Source organism: Heptranchias perlo, chromosome 3 (assembly GCF_035084215.1).
Source record: "Heptranchias perlo isolate sHepPer1 chromosome 3, sHepPer1.hap1, whole genome shotgun sequence".
Lineage (NCBI taxonomy): Eukaryota > Metazoa > Chordata > Chondrichthyes > Hexanchiformes > Hexanchidae > Heptranchias > Heptranchias perlo.
Window position 1 is genome coordinate 72777992 of NC_090327.1, and position 24749 is coordinate 72802740.

The following is a 24749-nucleotide window of genomic DNA, read 5'->3' on the forward strand; positions in this document are numbered from 1 at the left end:
CTCCAGACATAAGAACATAAGAAATAGGAGCAGGAGTAAGCCAATCGGCCCCTCGAGCCTGCTCCGCCATTCAATAAGATCATGGCTGATCTGATCCTAACCTCAAATCTAAATTCATGTCCAATTTCCTGCCCTCTCCCCGTAACCCCTAATTCCCTTTACTTCTAGGAAACTGTCTATTTCTGTTTTAAATTTATTTAATGATGTAGCTTCCACAGCTTCCTGGGGCAGCAAATTCCACAGACCTACTACCCTCTGAGTGAAGAAGTTTCTCCTCATCTCAGTTTTCAAAGAGCAGCCCCTTATTCTAAGATTATGCCCCCTCGTTCTAGTTTCACCCATCCTTGGGAACATCCTTACCGCATCCACCCGATCAAGCCCCTTCACAATCTTATATGTTTCAATAAGATCGCCTCTCATTCTTCTGAACTCCAATGAGTAGAGTCCCAATCTACTCAACCTCTCCTCATATGTCCACATATACTCAAGAGGCAATGGGAGGCAACGGGGGACGAAGTCAATGCCAGGTGCACAGCATCACGAACATGGATGCAGGGCAGGAAGAAGTCAAAGCATTGACATGAGTGGTCAAGGTGAGTGAGGTCAACTGTCAAGTGGCGTCTCCTACCAACTGCACCACGCACTACACCCCCCATCTCCCATATACCAATAAACTCTTTCCATCAGTACTCAACTCTTCCAACCAGATGCTTCCTCTCACCCTTGCACATTACCATTGTTGCAAGCCGCCCACCCACAACTCACAGGCAGCTATATAACCATGACAGGCACATCACCCAGACACTTGTCCCGCTTTCTTGAGGAGAAGATGGCGCATATCAAGAGGCAGCAAGTGACAGTGGCATTGTTGAGGCTGTTCCACCATTCAATGAGCTCATGCTGGACCTGTGACCTAACTCCATATACTCATCTTAGCCCCATATCCTTTAATACCCTTGGTTCACAGAAATTTGTCAATCTCAGATTTAACATTCACAAGTTTTTTTTTATTCGTTCACGGGATGTGGGCATCGCTGGCGAGGCCAACATTTATTGCCCATCCCTAATTGCCCTTGAGAAGATGGTGGTGAGCCGCCTTCTTAAACCGCTGCAGTCCGTGTGGTGAAGGTTCTCCCACAGTGCTGTTAGGAAAGGAGTTCCAGGATTTTGACCCAGCGACGATGAAGGAATGGCGATATATCTCCCAAGTTGGGATGGTGTGTGACTTGGAGAGGAACGTGCAGGTGGTGTTGTTCCTATGTGCCAGCTGCCCTTGTCCTTCTAGTGAGCTAGCATCAACTGCCGACTGCAGAAGAGCGTTCCAAATGTCTCCCATCCTTTGCGTGTAGAAGCATTTCCTAACTTCACTCCTGCACGCCCTGGCTCTAAATGTTGGGCTATGTCCCCGCGTCCTAATATTGAAGTCTAGGAGACCTCCAAAAACAGTTACAAATGCCTCGGCAGCCAGAAGCAATAATCCAGCCACTAACCTGTAAATCCTGTATGGTCCCTTTAAATAGCGCTGGTGGGGGGGGTCCTCCAGGCACTCCTAGACACGTTCAGATGGTCGGGATTAAGACTGTGCATTGAGTTGAGCATTAGACACCATTTTGGGACTTATCACTTTAAACCAGCATTGCACACTGATTGAAGCCTACTTTACACAATTCCAGCATTCATTATCTACGCCTGCACGAACTCCTATACTAAGATGGCGTCTGGCGCACGTCTCACAGGAAACGTGCATGGGCATCCAAGACGCCACCTTGGATGTCGGAGAGGCCGTGTAGCGCCAAAACATCGGGCGCTATGCGGCCCGATTTAGCGCCCCATATGTCCAAAATCACCTTTCCCCTCCCAAGCCTGCTACACTTAACACAAATCATGTCTCACATTACTCATATACTGTACCCAAAATGTTTTTTTCTGAAAGAAATCTGTCTAATTTGCATTTGAATAAATCAATATCACTTCCACCATCTCCCTAGGGAGTGTGTTTCATAGATGGACCACTTGCTCACTGAAATCTAGTTTCCGCAGATTAGTTTTGAATGTAGCCCCCTTCAAGCACAGGCCGTGCCCTCTGGTTCTACGGTTCTGGACAAGGTGGAATAGCTGGTCATAGTCTACGTTATCTAGTCCCTTTAGAATCCTAAAAACAGCAATCATATCACCTCTCAACCTTCTCTTTCCAAGTGAGAACATGCCCAATTTCCATAATCCAATCCCTCCTTCCCCTCAATCATTATGGTTGCCCACTTCTGTATCCTTTCAATAGCTGCAATATCCTTTTTGTACTGTGGGGACCCGAATTGTACACAGTATTATAAATCATTGGTGCAACTGCACTTAGAAAGTGGCAGGATTACATCACTATTTTGGCTCAATATTGACCTTTTCATACATCACATCACAACATCTGATTTGCTTGATTCACTGCCACCAAGCATTGTTGCGACAGTTTCAATTTATTGTTAATCATAGCCCCCAGATCTCTTATTTTCTATGCACATTATTTAATTTCCATTTCCGTTCAGGGGTGACATCAGAAAGCACTTCTTCACACAAAGGGGAGTCGAAATCTGGAACACTCTTCCCCCAAAAAGCTGTTGAGGCTAGATCAATTGAAAATTTCAAAACTGAGATTGACAGATTTTGTTAGGCAAGGGTATTACGGGTTACCGATCTAAGGCAGGTAGATAGAGTTAAGATACAGATCTAACAATGGCGGATCAGGCTCGAGGGGCTGAATGGCCTACTCCTGTTCCTATGTAAGTAATAGTCCCTTCCTGGAATTTTTGTCCCCATATGAAGCACTTCACATTTTTCCACATTGAATTTCATCCACCACCTGTCTGCCCAATTCCCAAGTATACTCAAATCCTCATGTAGCTTATCCTGTTCAGCTTTGGAGTCTACCACCTTCATCAGACTCCAGAGTATCTACAAAGTTAGAAAGCAAAATATATTTAAACTACTACTAAAAAGTGAAGGGTGTCAAACAAAATAGCAAAGAATGTGCTGTGGACTCAAAACAAACTTTCTAGGATGTACAAGTTAGTAGCTTTGAACTGGTCTCAAAATCAGATCTATTAGTAATAAGTCACAAACTCAGATAAAGCTGTAAGGATAAGATCTGTGGGAAATGTAAAATATCACACTGGGAAAGTTAAGGTGATCTGAAATTAGAACCAAATTGAACTGTCAGCAATATTTTGAGCCGAGATAAAGGAAGAGCAGCTGGATGTGTTACATCATTCAAATTAGACCTAAAGGCAGTTGGTTGAGGAAAGAATCTCCCCACCAGAGCCCCAGTAAAAAATTATAAATTAGGATTAACCTCAGGTAGCAGATGCATACACATTTTCCTATATACAGTCCCGCTGCTTACTGAAACAGATTGCTCCTGTTAGTGCCGCATATATGCCAACCTGGAAAACTCCCTCATACATCATACTGGCTGACTTCTTCCCTCTCCTCCTCATTTTAAACAGGCATCCGACCTCTAGGCCCCCCTAGACTTGACACCAAATATGTTCAAACAATGCAGTGCAGTAATCTACAAAACCAATAGAATGATAAACTATATTGCAAAAACAGTAGAATACAAGTCAAAGGAATGCATGATCATACTGTATATTGCTCTGGTCAGATCACATCTTCAGCACTGTGTCCAGTTCTGGTCACCAAAACACATGGGAGACATTCAAGCTTTGAAGGGAATGCAGAAAAGCCAGGAGTTGATCCCCAGTGTCAGGAGTCTATGTTATAGGGAGATATTGGAAGAACCTTGGCTTTTCAGCCTTGAAAACGTGATCTTATGGAAGTATATAAAATAGTTAACAATATGGAAAAAGTAAATCCAGAAAATTACTTTGAAGTAAATTGCACAAGTCGGGCAAGGGGACACAAGTTCAAACTAATAAAAGGCAAATGTAGAACGATGTCAGGAAGTTCTGCCTCACACAAGTGATTTATACATGGTATGAATTTCCAGATATAGTGGAGGCAAAAGCCTTGGAATCATTGAAGAAATACTTGGATGCTGCAATGGTGGTGGAGGTGTTGGGGGGGGGGGGGGGGTGGGGGTGGAGGGAGGAATACTTCAGGATAGGTCTGTTAATATATTTTTTCTGACATGTTTCCACAGGTTCTTGAACCAGTAGTTAAGTCACCTGGCACAAATCAAAGAGTTAGGACATCGGAGCAGTGATTAACAGCTTTGTGTGGGGGGGTGAAGACATGGGTCAGAGCTGCAGGTAGGTGCAGGACCACGGATTCTTTGTAGTCCCTTTCACAGACAACTGTGGCCAGTGGTTTATAATTGGATTATTTGCACTTAGTCAGTCAATCCACAGGATCTGGGCTAGTTTGACTCCATGGGTGCATTTCATCACATTAAACGAATATCCATTTTCAGGGTTCGTTGTATATTGAGATATAGCTCAGGGAAAGGCTTTTATTTTTTTGGATATATATCATGAAGTATAGCAAAAGTAATTTAATTTACCTGTTCTATGTTAAATTAGTTCTCTTTAGTTTAACAGCCTGAGGCTCAGTCATATATTAAATTTATCTAACACTAAGGAGAATCATGGAACAGCATGCAATACATTTCAGTTATCCAACATACAGTGGCAAGGATTCTCCATTTAGTTCCTGGGTCTCCTAATCAATTACCAAATTATCGGACAGGAACAGGCATACTTTGGTTCGTAGAGGACGTAAAGTTCACTTGTAGTCAGTCGTCAGTGACACCAAACCTAAGTAGAATATCTAGCATAAAACCCAGAAACAGAACAATACTCAATGAACCAAATGGCCCACTCCTGTTCCTACATATTCACTCAGTTTGGGAGTCACCCTGCAATGCATTTCCTATATTTTCTGGTTTTTATTATCCCTACTGAATAACTCGCTTGTAAAACCACATTTAGAATATTTATGCAGCTTAGGACACCTTAGTTACAAAAGCCCATTGATGCACTGCTGAGAGCGCAAAGAAAAGCTACTGGAATAATTCCAGGACTTGCAGCTTGAACTGAACTGGTTTTCTTCGGTGAAAAGACGATTGAGAGGGAGCATGGAACCCTTTTCAAAATGATGGTCATGGATTATGCGTACATAAGCAGGTTATTTAACTTGTACTGTGACCACAGAACTAGAGGACACCAGTACAAAATTATCAAGCTTCCAGCAAGAGTAGACATTTAAATTTCCCCCACCCTCCCTCCCCACCAAGGTACCAGATATGTGGTTCAGGCTTTTTCTCAAAAAACAGTTAAGGCTATGTTTATTAACTCCTTTGAAAGAACTGGATTGATATCACTTTGGCAATGACATAGCTAACCTCTATGAAACACAATAGTGCATGGCCGTTGAACCATGGATGACTTACTTGTAAAATTCAACTGATCAGAGCTCTAAGTGTGGGTTGTAAAATTGGAATAATAGTCTGTAGTTTTGCACGATTACCCTCAGGGTGTAGAAGAAAATATTCACAGTTCACACTCCTCTTTCTGGAGGTTAACCTGTGACTGATTACTTCCCTCAGGAGATTGAAGAAGTTAGGTAAAGTCTGCAACGAAGTCAGTCTTTTGACAACATGGGGTCAAAGTGCTGATTGCCTTTTCACGTTCTTAAACATACCCATAAAATCCCAATAAAGTTTTAGCTCCAGTTTGGAGCCAATAAATTTCAGCCTGCAGCAGTAGTTTCTGCCAATTTTTGACATTTTCAATGGGTTTAGAACTTATTAGTAGTGGGGGATATGTTAAAAACCCAGCAGAGACATTAGCCCCTAGTTTCAGTATTTAGATTATCCATACTTGATAGTAATGGAAAAAATGATTTTGGACATAATGGGGGTGATTTTAAACCCCAAGAACTTGGGGGCTGGTGGGAGTTGAAAATCGTCGTTTCTTGGATCACGATGGCAACCCGGCTTTATTGTCGGCGTGTAAAAGTACAGGCTTCCCACTGGGAACGCAAAGTCCAAAAATTTTGCAGTTGCGACCCAACAACAACTATTTTCAACTCCCACCCGTTCTTGGCGTTTAAAATCACCCCCGATATCTCAGGAGACCTGCAAGTTCAAGTGAGGTGCAGACCAATCTTCACAAACAGAAAAAAAAATAAAATGCATCACAAGGCAACTTGGAAGCATTATTAAATACTAATGGAAATATTTAAAATGCTTAGCATCTATTCTACTTTCAAAGAGTTGCATGGTCCCTCAAATGAAGATTATCCTAGCATTAAAACAAAATTAAAAGAGCGCAAAAGTTAGGCTCTTTCCACCTTAAACCAAAGTTGGCTACTAACAGCAAAAAAACTAAATTCAAATATAATTGAAAAGCTTATACAGGAAGTCAAAAAGGTACTGTAAACTGGTTAGTGTCAAATTTGATCCAGAGAAAAGCAAATAGAAGTCTCCGTTTCTCCAACACTTCTGGGTGATGCCAGCATTATCATTACTGCCATCCAGCCCAAACAATTCAAGCAAATAAGCAGTTAATTTGTCCATGCAAACTAATCAAGTTATACAATTGCATTATTATATGTTCTGTAGTTTTACTGTTATGCTTCCTCCTCAGGGTTAGAGGAGGACCAACAGCACAGAGAAGTTAAAAATCAAAAACACAAGAAGAAATTCCTGAAGATTCTATCTTCAACTCAACTTGGATATAACAAAATAATCCAATTTGCATTTCTCCCTTGAGTGCATTTATTCTTTGTAGGGGTCAGTGCCAAGGTCTCCAACACCTCGCCCAAGTGGCTATTCCTCATGTGCAAGACTTGACAGCAATGGAAAGGGGAGGAGGAAAGAGGGGGATTCACAGCCAAGCTCAGTCCTATCCTCACCTGAAATCCATACGCCCACACTTCCAGCAGGAAGCACTAGATGGTGATCAGCAGCAGGAGCCCTGGCCTCTTCTCCCCCTCCCTAAAGCAGTAGCAGGGCTAATTGAAACACCTCTACTGCCACCCAGCTGAAATTAACTGACACAAAGACCTGGAATGGGACTTTGCTGTATGGCTCAGCTATACATTGGATGAACTCACTGATCGAACTTCAAGTGAAATTATACACAATTTGACCTAACGTTTATCAACTAATTCCTTACCAAAATTTGACTATAACCCTAGGTGATGCTGTACATCAAAGCCAATCTAGCATATGAAACAGGTTAAAATGTCTGGCCAAGGAGTTTAAAAACATCCACATTGGATTCATTGCTCTTTTCTTTGGAATAAAAGCCAACTTCAAATTTGCTTTTAGAAATTATCAGTGATACATAAAAGGTGCTGCACGGAGAAAAGGTTAGAGGGAAAAAAGGTAGAAAAAAAGGCAGACAATTCTCAAAGACAAACTGTAATCGTGGTTTGTAATAATGAACTGAACTTGTAGATAAGATTTGCAGTCATTCCTACATAATTTGTATTTTACAATATTTCTGTGTATTAAGTGGGGGAGGGGCACCTTTTTAAAATCCATTTTTAGTTTGACTTTTTTTTGTTAGCAACAAGTACCAAGTCAGATAATATGGTCCAGCTGGTCATGCACTGAATGCATAATAACATCCACACTGAAAAAGATAATTGAGAGCCAAGTGCTGAAGATTTAATTGTGTAACAATCTATAGTTGATTTTAAATAAAGTCTAAATCCCACGGCATTATTTGGTTTAAGGGTTTAAAAATCTGTGGTACCGTTAAATCGCGCACTGTCTCCTACAAGTGAAAGAATATTGGACCATTGAAGTTCTATCAGCTCCACAGGCCTTTTCAAAAGAGTTGTAAAAGCTATTGTGAAAGTGAACAACATATTGATTAAACTCACAGAAGCAATGGACTTTTACAGTGAAATCAAACACCAGCCTGCTCAACAAATACTGTGACTAGCATTTTGCCTGTTTATGTAATACTGTAAAATCTTTAGCAGATAGATTATTGGATTATGGCAATCCTATTATTTGGATGTGGAGGCATTGAAAGAAAATTCTAGGATAAGGTCTACAATTCATTGGTTGTGAAGTGCTTTGAGATGTGAAAAGGACATAATAAGGCTCTACATAAATACAAGTTTTTTCTTTACAATTGCCTTAACCTTGAGTATTTGTTCACAAAGGCTACAAGAATGACCAAATTCTGATAGCTTTTTGCATGAGTGGAACAACTCAAAGTCACATAAATTAACGGAGGCAAGGTCATGCATGACAGATCTCTCTACAAGTCAGGCTCTCTGGGTAACTCACTTCTAGCCAGAATGTTTGATTTATACTGTATGTTTTTATGACATCACAATTCTAAAGAAATCAAATTGTTCACCACAATCCCACGGTCACATGTAGGGCATAAAATAAAATATTCATTTTTATATAAACAGTATTGTTGTACAGACTAAATTTTTGTTTTTGAGCATCGAAAATACAAATTTTGAAGTTCCAATTCCCTCTGACATAATTTTTAAAATTGCATTTCATACAGCTAACTTATGCTATCAAGTTTCAAACACTAATTTATAAAACACATCTGATTATATTTATGTATGCTAGACCATGTATATCGATTTGAAGTAATGTTAGAGCAGCAGCTTTCTCACCTAGTTAAAGATTTGATGTCACAGATCTACCAATAAGCAGGCTTTGTGATTTATGCAAACAAGTATGTTTTTTCAAAAAGAGCACAAATAGATTCCAATTAGTTTAAGAATGTAGAAATTCTTCTAACAAGTATGAGAGATTAACAGATTAATGGTGAAAATTAAGTAGGTGCCACCAGATCATAGGATTAACCATAAATTAATTCATAGATAGGTCATGTGTGAAAGTATTTAGGTGTATATGCCTACTAAATGTAGGTAGATAGGAGCTTTATGTAGCTTTAAATGAGCTCTGGTGTACAATTAATGTGTCAAATTAGATAGAAGGGAACGGAAAACAGAAGTCTAAACAATATTGTGGACTAGTCATGTTTTCATCTCTGAAACCTGGACTCAAGCACAACCTGGTGGAATAAGGGTGCATTAACATTACACTACAGCATCGATAAGTGCTTTTGCTTTGTATAGACACTGCCATTATAGTGTAAATGCAGCCTGAATTTAGTGTCAGAGCTTGAACAGTCACTGGCGGAGGGACTCTCATTCTACTCTTCAAAGTCAGTTCAACGCTTCACACCCAATTCACATTCCACAAGTTTAAATTCAGGCAGAAGTTGGAAGCACTTTGCATCGTTGCTAAACTTGTAGTATGAATACACCTTTAGACTCTATTCAGTGAAACTAGACTGCACACCCATTTTGAAATGGATAGAGAAAACTCCTGCAGTAATTAGGCAATCTTTGTCAGTGGCAGTATGGGAAATGGAGGTGTTGCACATACTACAATGTGCCATTTCAAGCCTGTCACAGGAGCAGTTTACGAGTTGTGTTTTACTCCACATCTAACCGAACCAAAGCTAACAAGCTAAACATAATTAGCAATACCAGGTGTATTTTATATTATATTCGGCTATTTTTTTTTACTCGGCCAATTATGTATATCTAACAAAATACAGTTTGTAACAAATGCATAAAAACTTGATTCACACAAAAGAAATTAACTTCCCTGTAAAATTATCTATGTTCTATTGGAAAGATATCCAATAAGTTTTTTTTCCCCTGAGAATCTATCCTTTCTTAGCAGATTATTTTAATTTCTATGTTGAAGCACAACCCTCCCTCCCCCCTCTTACATGGCAATCATTGACTACTTGCCTAGGCCCCAACACTCATTTTTGTAGTTTTCACACAGGCTGTCAAATTAATCCATGGTGTTAGACAACTGGAGGAACCCAATGTTGGAGCTCCAATTGTACGTATGTTGCTGCTACTGCAATTATTACACTCACCTACTTCATACAAAACAAAATAATTTTTTTGTTCCACAAGTTTCAAGCACAAAAGGCACTCTCCCACCTACGGGAACAAAGTGCACACTTAAAAGTTTCATGGGTGATATAATTTGCGTGCATGTTTACTACAAGCCAGACAACTTATGACAATGGGCACAGAAGCCTTAAGAATAACACATGTACAAAGCCTGAAAAATATTAGGAGCGAAGAAAGCAAGTGAAGAGGAGGGGAAATCTGAAACCCCAGACTGCTAAGAAAGAATAGACTGAGGAAAAAATAACTTTTTGGATGTCTTTCCAATAGAACATAGATAATTTTACGGGGAAGTTAATTTTTTGTGTGAATCAAGTTTTTATGCATATTACAAACGTTTTTTTGTTAGATATACATAATTGGTTGAGTAAAAAAAATATAGCCGCATGGAAAAAAGAATCATTTGGAGAAAACTGTTTTGAGCGTGTTGACTGGTAAGTTTTGTGGTGGTTGCTTGTTCCAGATTAGTAACTAAAAAAAAACAAATAGATTGCAGGTTGCTGATCAGTAGTGGTAGTTTTTCCAACTGAAAAAAGTGGTTATTTAACTTACTCATTAAAATGTGACAGATGATTCATGATGCCACAGACACCCTGAGGAGTGATGCACTGTGGGACAAATAGGAGTGAAGGAAACAAGAATGGATAGGGTTAAAACTTTATTTTGTATTGATACAAAGCAATTCTTAAAGTCAGGGTTTCTGTGATTTGAAAACTGTAAGCCAGGACAATGTGAAAAGTCAGAGTACTGTGCTTTTCCTGTGTTTATGACTTTAAAAAAGACCTTCCAGACCCCATGAGAACAAATGGCAACCTTTCTACTAGGTCAGTGACCAGTCGTCCCTTAAAACGAAGCATTTCCTGTCAAAACCCCTTCAGCCGACAAATTTAGCAATATGTAGTCACTTGAACATGGTTGGGTACCTAGATGTACTGGCACCACATCAATAAACATATCAAAGAGCTTAAAAGTGTTCTTCCCCACCCAAAAAAAAAGCAAAGTCAAATTCCTGAAACAGGGATTTGAAGTAAACAACATCCCCTCAGATAGCTGTTGATGTCAGATTACAAAAACAAACATTTGATTTTACCCATTTTGTTAGTTTAGAGTTAGAGTAAAGCTTAGTTAGAAAAAGACACTTCAGAATAAGGACAAACTCAAACAAAGGGAACACTCAGAGGCTAAGGTTGAAAAGGAGCTTAGGGAAATGGTGAGAGGACGAGATCTGGCAGTGTATAGTCAATTCCGTAATATAGATCCTCGAGGTACAAGAAATATAGAGCAAATGTATGATTGTCAGTTGTGCCTGGTCTTCTAGTTTATCCCATGAATGCAATCATGCAGGAAGCAGAAAAGAATGCAAGGAGAAACAAAGCCGAATTGACGTAGAAGATCATCAATTTTGATACAATGGTATAACAATTTCTTAAACAAGGAAACTATATGCCTTTTTATTGATACCATAGACTTAAATGGAGGGCACATAATTGTCATCAGTTGATTGGTCATGCGTAAGCACCTTGAAAGTCAGTTTTTATTGCTGATTTAAAAACCCGGGCTTTTCTGGGTGCGTTTCAGATTTTATTTTTAGGATCAAAACTGTGTGAAAAATCAGGGTAAATTTGAACAGTCAGTAAAAATCAGTTTTCTATTTTGAACATCACTAAAATGCATTAAAAAAGGTATACTTCAATGTAATATCAGTTTCCATGATGAATAAGCTGTTTTAGCAGTAAAATATATTTATATCATGTGTTGGATTGTGCGCTGCAAAATGCTGACTACTAAAATGTTTAAAGTAACATAACCACCATAATATCGTGAAGCACAAATGTTTTAAAGTCTGACTGAAATATGAAATAGTTGATGCTAAAATCTTATTTTACCGTATGTGCTATGAACGTATCATGTATGCAGTATATCAATTGTGTTAATGATACAGCTATAGTCATGGTCAAGGCTCATCAGATATACCTCATTTTGTACGTTTTGCTTCAGAGCCTATCATTGTTCCACAGTACAAAAACTTTTACTGGACATACATTTTGATATATATTTATTGCTCCATCTCCATTATAAACTATGATTATTCTTACTTTACTTAACTGAGTTTCTTGCAAGTTGGTCTGTGGTGTATTTCAGGTTGATGCTTGGGTGGGCAGTAATCAGAGTGTTACCTATTTATCGTGCTAGCATATTATATTTTGTCATAATGCCTCTGACAGCTTTTGGCACCACCAGGTGTGGCAGGCATGAGAAAGCACAAACTTTCAATCAAACTCTAAGCTCTTAAATAAGTTACCGCAAATGCCCTTCCAAAATTTCGCACTGAAAGTCAGGTCCTGGTATGCACACATATCACATTACAGACATCACACAATGTGTGCGCCTTTCAGGATCCACTAAGACCAAGGAGAATGTGTCTTTTTACAGGACAGAATTAGGTAGAAATCAATTTTTAACCGATTTACCAACCTGGAAAAATCTGGGAATTTAAAATCGATGGGGGGAAAAAAAAAAAGCAGTAAAAAATGTTAAAGGTCTCCAGCTATACAATTAGAAGAGTCTACTCTTAATTCAATTTTGAGTAGAGTTGGGAAACAAAGTAATGTTAAAAGGTATAATATAGTGTCACCAGGCATTTCTTGATTTCTGGTAAGTAGAGAGTTGAATAGTTTTTAACCAATGCTGCATCGTATTCAGGCGATTGACAATCTTTCCTTATTATTGTTATTCAGTTTGGCAAATGTAGGACAGCCCAACAAGCCAAATTCAACATTATACATTAAACCCTTGACATGCAAGATAAATAAATTCCAATATATTTCCTACATTGGTTGTAACACAAGAATATTCCACCTGCCACACTCCAAAGCATCACACTTTGTCACAAATGCAAAACAATCTTTAAACAAAAACAGAGTCATGCACCTGGAGCCCAAAATTTATAAGTAGTTACAATTGCCCTCTGATTGACCTCAGAAATTTACACTGCTACCTGGATTAGCCAACTCAGGCCACCTTCTCAAATGACTACTTGACCAGTCGCTTTAAAAGGGACATGCCAGGTTAGCAGTTGAACATTGTTACCATGCTCCAGACCACCAGCCAGCAATGCCACACAGTACACTTTGTCACTTCAAAATGCTCATCACCATCAATATATTGCCTCTAGCATTATGCAGCCCAAAATGCTATCTGTAGGTACAACCCAAGTTGGGTAGGGCAAAAATCTATATCTGTACTGCTGACTATTCAATAATTAAAGAGGATATATAGCATGAAAATTTGACACATCCATCATTAGGTTTTATTCAGACTCTAGTGGAATTAAATGCATCCCCAAAGAACAGAAAGATTAAAATTTGCCATAGAATCTTTAATGGGGAGGAAAATAAATAAATGTTGTCCCTGAATGACCACGAAAATGGGACAGTACACCAACCTCAATTACTTAAAGCAAACGAGAACTGTTTAATTTGTTTATTTGGAGCCTTATCTGTGGACTGGTTTGAGACAATACTAGACTAATGCATTCTGTAGCTAGTAAGTAGAGTGCAAATCATAGAAACTTATGGCACAGGAGGCAGCCATTTGGCCCATCATGTCTGTGCTGGCTGAAAAAGAACCATCCAGCCTAATCCCACTTTCCAGCTCTCAGTCCGTAGCCTTGTAGGTTACGGCACTTCACGTGCACATCCAAGTACTTTTTAAATGTGATGAGGGTTTCTGCCTTTACCACCCATTCAGGCAGTGAGTTCCAGACCTCCACCACCCTCTGGGTGAAAACATTTCTCCTCAACTCCCCTCTAATCCTTGTACCAATTACTTTAAATCTATGCCCCCTGTTTTTTGACACCTCTGCTAAGGGAAATAAGTCCTTCCTATCCACTCTATCTAGGCCCCTCATAATTTTATACACCTCAATTAAATCTCCCCTCAGCCTCCTCTGTTTCAAAGAAAACAACCCCAGCCTATCCAATCTTTCCTCATAGCTAAAATTTTCCAGTCCTGGCAACATCCTCATCAATCTCCTCTGTACCCTCTCTGGTGCAATCACATCTTTCCTGTAATGTGGTGACCAGAACTGTACGCAGTACTCAAGCTGTGGCCTAACTAGTGTTTGATACAGTTCTAGCATAGCCTCCCTGCTCTTATATTCTATGCCTCAGCTAATAAAGGACAGTATGCCTTCTTAACCACCTTATCGACCTGTCCTGCTACCTTCAGGGATCTGTGGACATGCACTCCAAGGTCCCTCTGTTCCTCTACACTTCACAGTATCCTACCATTTATTGTGTATTCCCTTGCCTTGTTTGCCCTCCCCAAATGTATTACTTCACACTTCTCCAGATTGAATTCCATTTGCCACTCTTCCGCCCACCTGACTATTCCATTGATATCTTCCTGCAGTCTACAGTTTTTTCCTCAATATCAACCACACAGCCAACTTTTGTATCATCTGCAAACTTCTTATAGAATCATAGAAGTTTACAACATGGAAACAGGCCCTTCGGCCCAACATGTCCATGTCGCCCAGTTTATACCACTAAGCTAATCCCAATTGCCTGCACTTGGCCCATATCCCTCTATACCCATCTTACCCATGGAACTGTCCAAATGCTTTTTAAAAGACAAAATTGTACCCGCCTCTACTACTGCCTCTGGCAGCTCGTTCCAGACACTCACCACCCTTTGAGTGAAAAAATTGCCCCTCTGGACCCTTTTGTATCTCTCCCCTCTCACCTTAAATCTATGCCCCCTCGTTATAAACTCCCCTACCTTTGGGAAAAGATTTTGACTATCTACCTTATCTATGCCCCTCATTATTTTATAGACTTCTATAAGATCACCCCTTAACCTCCTACTCTCCAGGGAAAAAAGTCCCAGTCTATCTAACCTCTCCCTATAAGTCAAACCATCAAGTCCCGGTAGCATCCTAGTAAATCTTTTCTGCACTCTTTCTAGTTTAATAATATCCTTTCTATAATAGGGTGACCAGAACTGTACACAGTATTCCAAGTGCGGCCTTACTAATGTCTTGTACAACTTCAATAAGACATCCCAACTCCTGTATTCAATGTTCTGACCAATGAAACCAAGCATACCGAATGCCTTCTTCACCACCCTATCCACCTGTGACTCCACTTTCAAGGAGCTATGAACCTGTACTCCTAGATCTCTTTGTTCTATAACTCTCCCCAACGCCCTACCATTAACGGAGTAGGTCCTGGCCCGATTCGATCTACCAAAATGCATCACCTCACATTTATCTAAATTAAACTCCATCTGCCATTCATCGGCCCACTGGCCCAATTTATCAAGATCCCGTTGCAATCCTAGATAACCTTCTTCACTGTCCACAATGCCACCAATCTTGGCGTCATCTCCAAACTTACTAACCATGCCTCCTAAATTCTCATCCAAATCATTAATATAAATAACAAATAACAGCGGACCCAGCACCGATCCCTGAGGCACAACGCTGGTCACAGGCATCCAGTTTGAAAAACAACCCTCTACAACCACCCTGTGTCTTCTGTCGTCAATCCAATTTTGTATCCAATTGGCTACCTCACCTTGGATCCCGTGAGATTTAACCTTATGTAACAACCTACCATGCGGTACCTTGTCAAAGGCTTTGCTAAAGTCCATGTCGACCACGTCTACTGCACAGCCCTCATCTATCTTCTTGGTTACCCCTTCAAAAAACTCAATCAAATTCGTGAGATATGATTTTCCTCTCACAAAGCCATGCTGACTGTTCCTAATCAGTCCCTGCCTCTCCAAATGCCTGTAGATCCTGTCTCTCAGAATACCCTCCATCAACTTACCCACTACAGATGTCAGGCTCACTGGTCTGTAGTTCCCAGGCTTTTCCCTGCCGCCCTTCTTAAACAAAGGCACAACATTTGCTACCCTCCAATCTTCAGGCACCTCACCTGTAGCTGTCGATGATTCAAATATCTCTGCTAGGGGACCCGCAATTTCCTCCCTAACCTCCCATAACGTCCTGGGATACATTTCATCAGGTCCCGGAGATTTATCTACCTTGGAGCGCGTTAAGACTTCCAGCACCTCCCTCTCTGTAATATGTACACTCCTCAAGACATCACTATTTATTTCCCCAAGTTCCCTAACATCCATGCCTTTCTCAACCGTAAATACCGATGTGAAATATTCATTTAGGATCTCACCCATCTCTTGTGGTTCCACACATAGATGACCTTGTTGATCCTTAAGAGGCCCTACTCTCTCCCTAGTTACTCTTTTGCCCTTTATGTATTTGTAAAAGCTCTTTGGATTCTCCTTTGCCTTATCTGCCAAAGCAATCTCATGTCCCCTTTTTGCCCTCCTGATTTCTCTCTTAACTCTACTCCAGCAATCTCTATACTCTTCAAGGGATCCACTTGATCCCAGCTGCCTATGCATGTCATATGCCTCCTTCTTCTTTTTGACTGGGGCCTCAATCTCCCGAGTCATCCAAGGTTCCCTACTTCTACCAGCCTTGCCCTTCACTTTATAAGGAATGTGCTTACCCTGAACCCTGGTTAACACACTTTCTTAATCATGCCCCCTACACTTAAGTCTAAATCATTGATATATATACTACAAAAAGCAATGGACCTGGTACTGAGCCCTGCGGAACCCCACTGGAAACAGCCTTCCAATCACAAAAACACCCGTGACGGCCCAGTAAACTGTGAAATTTAGCCTCAGCGGGAGTTCAGCCTTTAAAAAGGTACTAAAAATAAGTTTCTGTGTTTGTTTTTATTAAACTCCAGAGAGAAAACAGTTTAGTGTAGTGTACTGCACTGCAATATGGGGGACAACTGAGGCCCGTTATGTGCGGTACCTGCTCAATAGAGTTGGTCCTGGACATCTTCTGTCCAGGATGACCACATGTGTTGGAAGTGTCGCCAACTGCTAGCACGCAAGCTCATAGCTTGAGCAGAAGAAGCAGTTGGAAATACTCCATCACAGGAGGCAGACAGGTTCCTGGAATACATATTACAAGAGGTGTTCACCATGCTGACAGAGCAAGTTGGTTAGGAAAAGAAAAATCGATGACCAGTTGCTAGCATAGGAGGCAGTGAAGGGACTCCCCCCACAAGTGTTCAATTGATACAGGTATCCAGTATTGAATACCCATAATAATGAAAACAACTTGGAAGTGGGCAACCGCAAGCAATGCCACAGCACTGTGGAACAATTGGATGTCGGAGGTGGGGGGGGGGGGGTGGTGAGGGGAGTGGTGAGGGGAGTAAAATGCAATAATAGTAACATGGGATGGTAATTTTGTAGCCACAACAGAAAGCCCCAAATGGTGTGTATTGCTTCCCGTGCGTCAGGTAGTGGCTAGAACAGAATGGATGCAAAATATTTGAGAGGGAGGGGGAACAGCCAGAATTTGTGTAACATCTTGAAACCAATGGCATAGGAAGAAATAGAACAGGGGTGATGCAAAGGAAGTTTCAGCAATTAGGAGACAGGGCCTAATCAGCAGTAATCTCAGGATTACTCCCAGAGCCATAACGTAATCAGTACAAGAATAGTAAAATAAGGGAAGCAAATGCATGGCTGGAGAGATAGTGTAGGAGGGGAAGGTTCAGATTCTTGGGACATTGCAACTAGCATAGGATGCAAAGGATTCACCTTCAACAGGGCTGAGACCAATGTCATTACTAGGAGCGTAAAAATTGCTGTGGGGGAAGGCCAAAACTAATACTTTCTCTATCCCCTCCCATGGTGTAACGAGACAAAGAATGCAAAAGAGGCAAAGGATGTGGGAAAGATGAGAAACACAGGAAAGTAATAAAAGAACAGATCAGAAGGAGGAGGGATTAAAACGAATATTGCCTAACAAACAGAGGCACGTTTATATTGTATGTACATAAATGCACCAAGTATATTGAAAATAAAATTGGTCAGCTAGAGTCACAAATTGCTGCAGGGATATGATATAATAGGTTTATCAGAGATGTAGCTTAGGCTAGAGCAGGACTGTGAACTAAACATTCCTGGTTATGAAATATTTAGGAGGCATATAGTAGGAAAAAGGGGGCGGACTGGTAGTATTAAAGATTCCATTACAGCAGTAGAACATGTGATACAAGGGACAGTGAACAAGCTAAATCTATTTGGTCAGAAATACTCTCCACTTATGTATTATGGAATGCTTTCCACTTGCCTGGATGGGTGCAGCTGCAACACTCAAGAAGCTCAACACCATCCTAGACTAAGCAGTTCGCTTGATCAGCAGCCCATCTGCCACCTCAAACATCCACTCCCTCCACCAGACATACCATGGCTGCAGTGTGTACAATCTATAGGATGCACTGCAGCAAATAGTCAATGCTTCTTCAACAGCACCTCCCAAGCACGCGACCTCCACCACCTAGAACAAGGGCAGCAGGTGCATGGGAATACCATCACCTTCAGGTTCCCCTCCAAGTCACATACCATCCAGACTTGGGCATATATCACCTTCATAGTCACTGGCTCAAAATCCTGAAACTCCCTACCTCACAGCACTGGGGGAGCAGCTTCACTGCATGGACTGCAGCGGTTCAAAAAGACTTACCACCACCTTCACAAGGGCAACTAGGGATGTGGAATAAATGCTGGCCTTGCCATATTCTGAGAATGACTTTTTTTTTTAAAAAGAGCCATAATAATGGGTAACTTTCATTATTTAAATGTAGGCCAGGATAAAAGTAATAACTGGCGAAGGGGAGAGATTTCTACAATAGATTGCAGAATTGCTTTCTAGATCAGTATGTTTTTAGTCTAAAGCAGTTGAGTCTTGTTCTAAAAAATGAATGAGGCAAATAGGTGACGTTAGGGTAGAGGAACATCTATGAAACAGTGACCACCACATAATTTGGTTAGATGTATAAACTAAAAAGAAATGGGAACAGTTAAAGATAAAGGCACTTGACTAGAAAAGGAAATATTGAGAGAAAAAGGAAACTAGTCCAGATAAATTGGAAAGAAAAACTGGCAGATAAGACAGTTAAGAAACAATGGGAAACTTTGAAACAGGAGACAATCAGCAAACATACTAGACATATTCCCACAAGAGATAACAGGGCTGCAACAAAAGCTGAAGTTCATTGGATGAGTAGAAAAATTAAAATGAGACTTAAAAGGCACATGCCAAAACTAGGACTAATAATATAATAGAAAATCAAGTACAGTATAGCAAATAAAGAAGAGAAAAAAAAGTTAGACCAGGAGAGAGCATCAAGAAAGTCAACACAGGGAAATAATAAAGAATTTTAAAAATGCATTAGAGACAAAAAGGAAAATCTTTTCATGGAGAATGAAGGAATGGTGATATTTTGATTCAGTTTTACATACAAGTGTGAATAAAAAGCTACAAAAGGAGGTGGTGCAGCAATTAGATAGGATAACAATAGTTAAGGAAGTAATATAGAAAAAGGTGGTGCAATTCAAAGTGGAAAAGGCACTGAGCCCTAATGGCATGCATCCTAGAATGTTGTGGAGATGCCGGTGATGGACTGGGGTTGACAATTGTAAACAATTTTACAACACCAAGTTATAGTCCAGCAATTTTATTTTAAATTCACAAGCTTTCGGAGACTTCCTCCTTCCTCAGGTAAATGTTCAGGAGCTCCTTGAAGCCTACGCATTTATACATATAGAACAATACATGGTGTTTACAGAATGCCCCTGCAACTGCCCGTTGCCAAGGCAATCACCGTGTTCAGACAGAGAGGTGTCACCTGAATGTTGAGGAAGTAGCAGAAGCTCTGGCCACAATCTTTCAAACATCCATGGACATTGTGCCAAAGTATCAGAGGATAGCCAATATAACACCTCTTGAAGAAGGGAGAAAGGGATCAACTGGGTAACTACAGATCAAGCAGCTAAGCTTCTCGAGGATAAAATTAATACTTCTGGCAAGACACGAGTTAATTAAGGGCAACCAGAATGGATTTGTAAAAGACAAGTCACTTCAGACAAATATAATCCATTTAAGAGGAAATATATACTAATCGGTAAAACTTTAAAAAGGACGAGAGAAAAGAACTTAGGGGTTCAGAAACACAAATCTTTAAAAGCGGGAAGACAAGCAGATTAAAAAAAAGCATGTGGATCAGAGTGCAAAAGCAAAGGTGCAATGCTAAAGATCATTGGTTGTGACTACAGTCAGAATATGATGTCCAGTATTAGGTAGATTTTAGGAAGGATGTTAAGGCCACAGAGAAAGTACAAAAGAGATTTACTAGGATCAAACCAGGGATGAAAGGCTTTAGTTACGATGAAGCGGCACTCCAACCTCCTTGCCTGACGTTTAATCCTACAGCAAGATTTCTCCTCAATCTTTTCACTTTCAACCACCCCCTTGTTTATATTGCCTCCCCAATCCCTTCCAATGATCTGGTCATCCCTGTATTGTGCTCTGCCCATTGAGCTACTGTTTCCTCCCCTTCCATAGCCCATCCTCTCGCCACCAATTCCTTCCACTCCCTCCCCATCCCCTCCTCTTGCTGTCCCTTCTGCTCCTCCCCCAGCTCTTCCACCATCTACCAACACCACCTCTTTCAAAAACCTCCATTGCTCACATCATCCCTTCAACTAGGGTAAGTTGTGCGTGAAGGGACGAAAAAAAAAGGACATGACAGGGCAGCAGGCCAGCATCACAAACAGGGGTGAGGGAGGAAGTGGGGGCACGTAACAGAGGCCCAAGTGGGCAATAGCACCAGGACAGGACAGCCCAAAGGAGGGAGAGGGCCAACAAGGGGGAAAGAGGGAAGCATGACTAAGAGCCCTAAGTCCCAAGGTCCTGAAGACACATAGGCCCAGGAAAGTAAAAGTTGGGAAGGGGAGATGCGTGAAGCCTTGAGGTAACACCAAGGTGAGGAAATTTTAAATGAAATTAAAATTCAAAATGACCTGGTAATGCTCGGATGCAAACAAAAATTTCCTACAGGGAAGGCAGATAGAAGTGAAAAAATAAATTTAAAATAAACTTACCTGCAGCGTCACGTGGGAGGACTGAAAGGTAATTATAATGGCAATTATACATACACAAGCGTGACAAAATTGTGGCACAGGAAGGGAGACAAAAAGGGTATACTAGGTGAGACTTTTTAATAGGTATATATTCTGTAATATAAAAAAAAGTAAACAAGTGCACTTCCCATCATGTCACCATCACATTGTTTATTTGCTGCAGTTTTACTTTGAGCCAATCAGAACTGTGTAGTTGGGAAATGCCTGCATGGAAAATGGCCAGAAAACTACAAAAATGAAACTATAGCCCCCACCACTTTTGCCCGCTACATGCATTGGACCGTTGAAAAGGGTAATGCTATTATTGAACAAGACTGTAGCAAATCACTATCGCTCATCCCCATCTCTGTAACCTCCTCAACCCTCCGAGATCTCTGCGCTCCTCCATTTCTAGCCTGTTGCACATCACCGATTTTTAATCGCTCCAGCACTGGCAGCCGTGCCTTCAGCTGCCGAGGCCCTAAGCTCTGGAATTCCTGCTCTAAACCTCTCCTCCTTTTAAGACGCTCCTTAAAACCTATCTCTTTGACCGGTCAACTGTCCTAATATCTCCTTATGTGGCTTGGTGTCAAATTTTGTTTGATAATGCACCTGTGAAGCACCTTGGGATGTTCTACTGCATTAAAGATACTACAAAAATGCAAGTTGTTATTGCAACCCCATACCATTTCAAGGAGATTAAGTACACAAAGTAATTGGATCTTAATTAGGTACGATTTACATATTGAACATATTTTTTATTGCAATCAATGAGCAATGCAAGCTACAACCCGACACCAGTTAGAGATGATTAAATATACAAGGAAATTGCACCTTAATGAGGTACGAACTACTGAATAAACACCTGTTTCTACCCGAAATACACAGAGCACTTAAAACGCTGCAAGTGGTAAATTGCCAGTTTGTACTGAGGTCAGCTACTCTCAACTGGAGCAGCAGCATGAGAACCTGGAGTAGAGAGAGTGAGAAAAATATTGGACATGATTCCAGTTCCTGATCACCACCCAGTAACTCCTGGATGCAGCAAAACTTGGACAACATCCAAGCTTGAACTGATAAGTGACTAGTAACATTTGCACCACACAAGTGTCAGGCAATGACCATCTCGAACAAGAGATAACCACCTCCCCATGACATTACCATCACCAGGTCCCCATCATCAACCAGAAACTGAACGGGACCAGCCACATAAATGCCTTGGCTACTAGAGCAGGTCAGAGGCTGTGTATTCTGCAGCAATACAAAGCCGCTCTACCACCTACAAGGCACAAGTCAGGAGCGTGATGGAGTATTCTCCACTTACCTGGATGGGTGCAGCTCCAACAACACAAGATTGACACTATCTGGGACAAAGCAGTCCACTTGATTGGCACCCCACCCACTGGCTTAAACATCCACTACCTCCACCATCGGCATGTGGCTGCAGTACCATCTACAGGATGTACTGTAACAACTCGCCAAGGCTTCTTCCACAGCACCTCCTAAACATACGCCCTCCATCACCCAGAAGGAGAAGAGCAGCAAGTGCATCACCTCCAGGTTCTCATCCAAGTTGCACATATCGCCCGTTCCTTCATTCTTGCTGGGTCAAGTCCTGAAACTCCCTACTCAACAACATTGTGGGAGCACCTTCACCACACTGACTGCAGCAGTTCAAGGCAGCCCTCAACCGCCTTCTCAACGGCGACTAGGGATGGGCAATAAATGGTGGTCTTGCCAGTATCGCCCAAATCCTGAGAATTAATTTTTTTTAAAACTCCTACTGAAAAAATATGGAGAACAGGATTGAGCTTCATTATATCTTCCATGGTCAAATTTCCTGTATAGACTCACACACAAAGAATCTCTTTGGCATGCATCAACATATTCAGGGAAAGGGGGGGAAATGGTCAATGGGAAAAGTTGCCTATGGACTCTGCCAATGGCTCAGGGTGTGTGATATCAAAAATGCTTCAGGAAGGTACCAGATTCAAACCTTGGTCTGTAATGAGTTAGCCAATCTCAGCAGGGCAGTGGTGGAAGTGTTATATCTAGCATAAGCATTTACCAAACTAACTATTCTCTAATGTCGAGGGAAATGTACACAACCATGCGAGAAGATGATTGGGCTGGATGATGATGCCCCACACAATCAGCACTTACACCTGGATGCCAGTGGCCCTGTAATTATACCCCAAACATGAGTCATTACTGGGAGGAGGAGGAGGCGATCTGAACACATTAAAAGCAACGAAGTCATTTTTTTATATGAATTTAACTAAGGGAAAACACTTGATCAGGTACATGAAACAGTGATCGGTGGATATAAGTTATGTGCGTCCATAACTGAGGACTTCACAAGAATAATACGAGTAAAGACGAGTTAAATAAGGGTGAAAAGGAGTTCAACAGGAGGCGAATTGGTGTAAATTAGAGGGAAAAGATGAACAGAGCGAGGAGCTGAACGTGTAGAAACAGGTGAACAATAGTCATGGTGTGAAACAACTTTACTTAGAGACGGCTGGCAAAAGGCGCTGGGCACAAGCCGAGGTCGGCCTCCTCTTACCTGTGACAGGACTCTAGGGTTGGCGCAACCGAAAAGGGACGAACTGGAGCTGAAGCTGATGGCCCCTCTGCGGCTCAGGACGTGCTTGGGTACCGGCCTGTCGAGAGGCAGCACCGGTAACTGGTACTGGTAACATACTGCCATTGAACCGGGAACGGGCACTGGAGAAACAAAGCAGAAAACAGCAACGATAGCAAAACTACAAACAGGTCAAAGTCAGGCATTTAAAATTAAAATAAAAATTAAATTAAATTAAATTAAATGGGCCGGGGGAGGGCGGCCGGCCGGACACACCGCACACACCCGCGGCACTCAGCGCTTCTGCTCGGTTTCCAAGCCGCCTTTACGTTGCTGCGGTTTCAGGTATCTCGTTTTCCGAGTGAACACAAACACTCGTCAATCTCAGTCACCGACACCCGGGCACAGCGGCTTCCTCCCAGTCCCATCTTCGGTGCGCTGCCTCCGGACGGTTTTTTTTTGTTCTCTTTCCCCCTCCTTCGTGGTCTTCCAGAACCTATCTGAGAAATCCCATCAGCGGCAGAGCCAGGCACGGCCTAGACACGAAGGCCTCCCCCCTTCTTCTTCTTTTTCTCTTTAGAACAACGCTTCCTCATTTCTCGCCGCCTCTTTCAAAACACTTCATCTCCGGCCTGGGATAAATATTATTGGTATTTTTTATTATTTACTCCGGGCCGGCGCTCAGCTGCGGGCTGCCTGGTAACCGCACGAGCTGCAAACGGCACTTTGTCTCTCCGGCTCGAGCTTCTTCTGTGTCCGTAACGCAGAGCCCAGCACCGACCGACCGACCGCCGCGATGCAATGCAATGCAGCAAAGCCCGTGTGCATCTACAATTAAATCGCTTAACTGCTCCCACCAACAAACATCAACGAACAATAAAACCGGAATAATCGCATCGCTGCTTTTAACATGCACACAGAGTACTCAACAAATATTCCTTTGCCTAAACGATTTTTTTTGTTGCTTTCAGAAACCAACCACCTGCCAAAAAGGCTGTGTTTGTGTTGTGAAGCAAGGAATAACACAAACCAATTACAGATAGGATGTTTTTCCAACAACTTTTCTTATTGGCACATTTTAAGTTTTTAAAATGTTATGTGAAATTCGATTGGATAAACGCGAGAGTACCGCCCTGGGCTTTTCATTTTACTAGAGAACTACTGTACTAGAAAGCGTACAGCGTATAAAATGCAGTTGGGGTATTCCTTCAAT

The 24749-nt window shown here is 41.4% G+C and overlaps 1 protein-coding gene across 4 annotated transcripts in view; it reads right to left on the reverse strand.

Moving 5' to 3' along the window:
- Positions 1-24536, reverse strand: part of pde7a (phosphodiesterase 7A) — a 167392-nt gene extending 142856 nt beyond the window's left edge. For all 4 annotated transcript variants that reach the window (XM_067975807.1, XM_067975797.1, XM_067975796.1 and 1 more), the window contains exons 1-2: positions 23822-24536; positions 23519-23679 (exon numbers count right to left, since the gene is read on the reverse strand). In XM_067975807.1, coding sequence (XP_067831908.1) covers positions 23519-23662 — 144 coding nt within the window. In that variant the 5' untranslated portion in view covers positions 23663-23679; positions 23822-24536. The remainder of the gene's footprint in view (positions 1-23518; positions 23680-23821) is intronic.
- Positions 24537-24749: the final 213 nt, after the last annotated feature.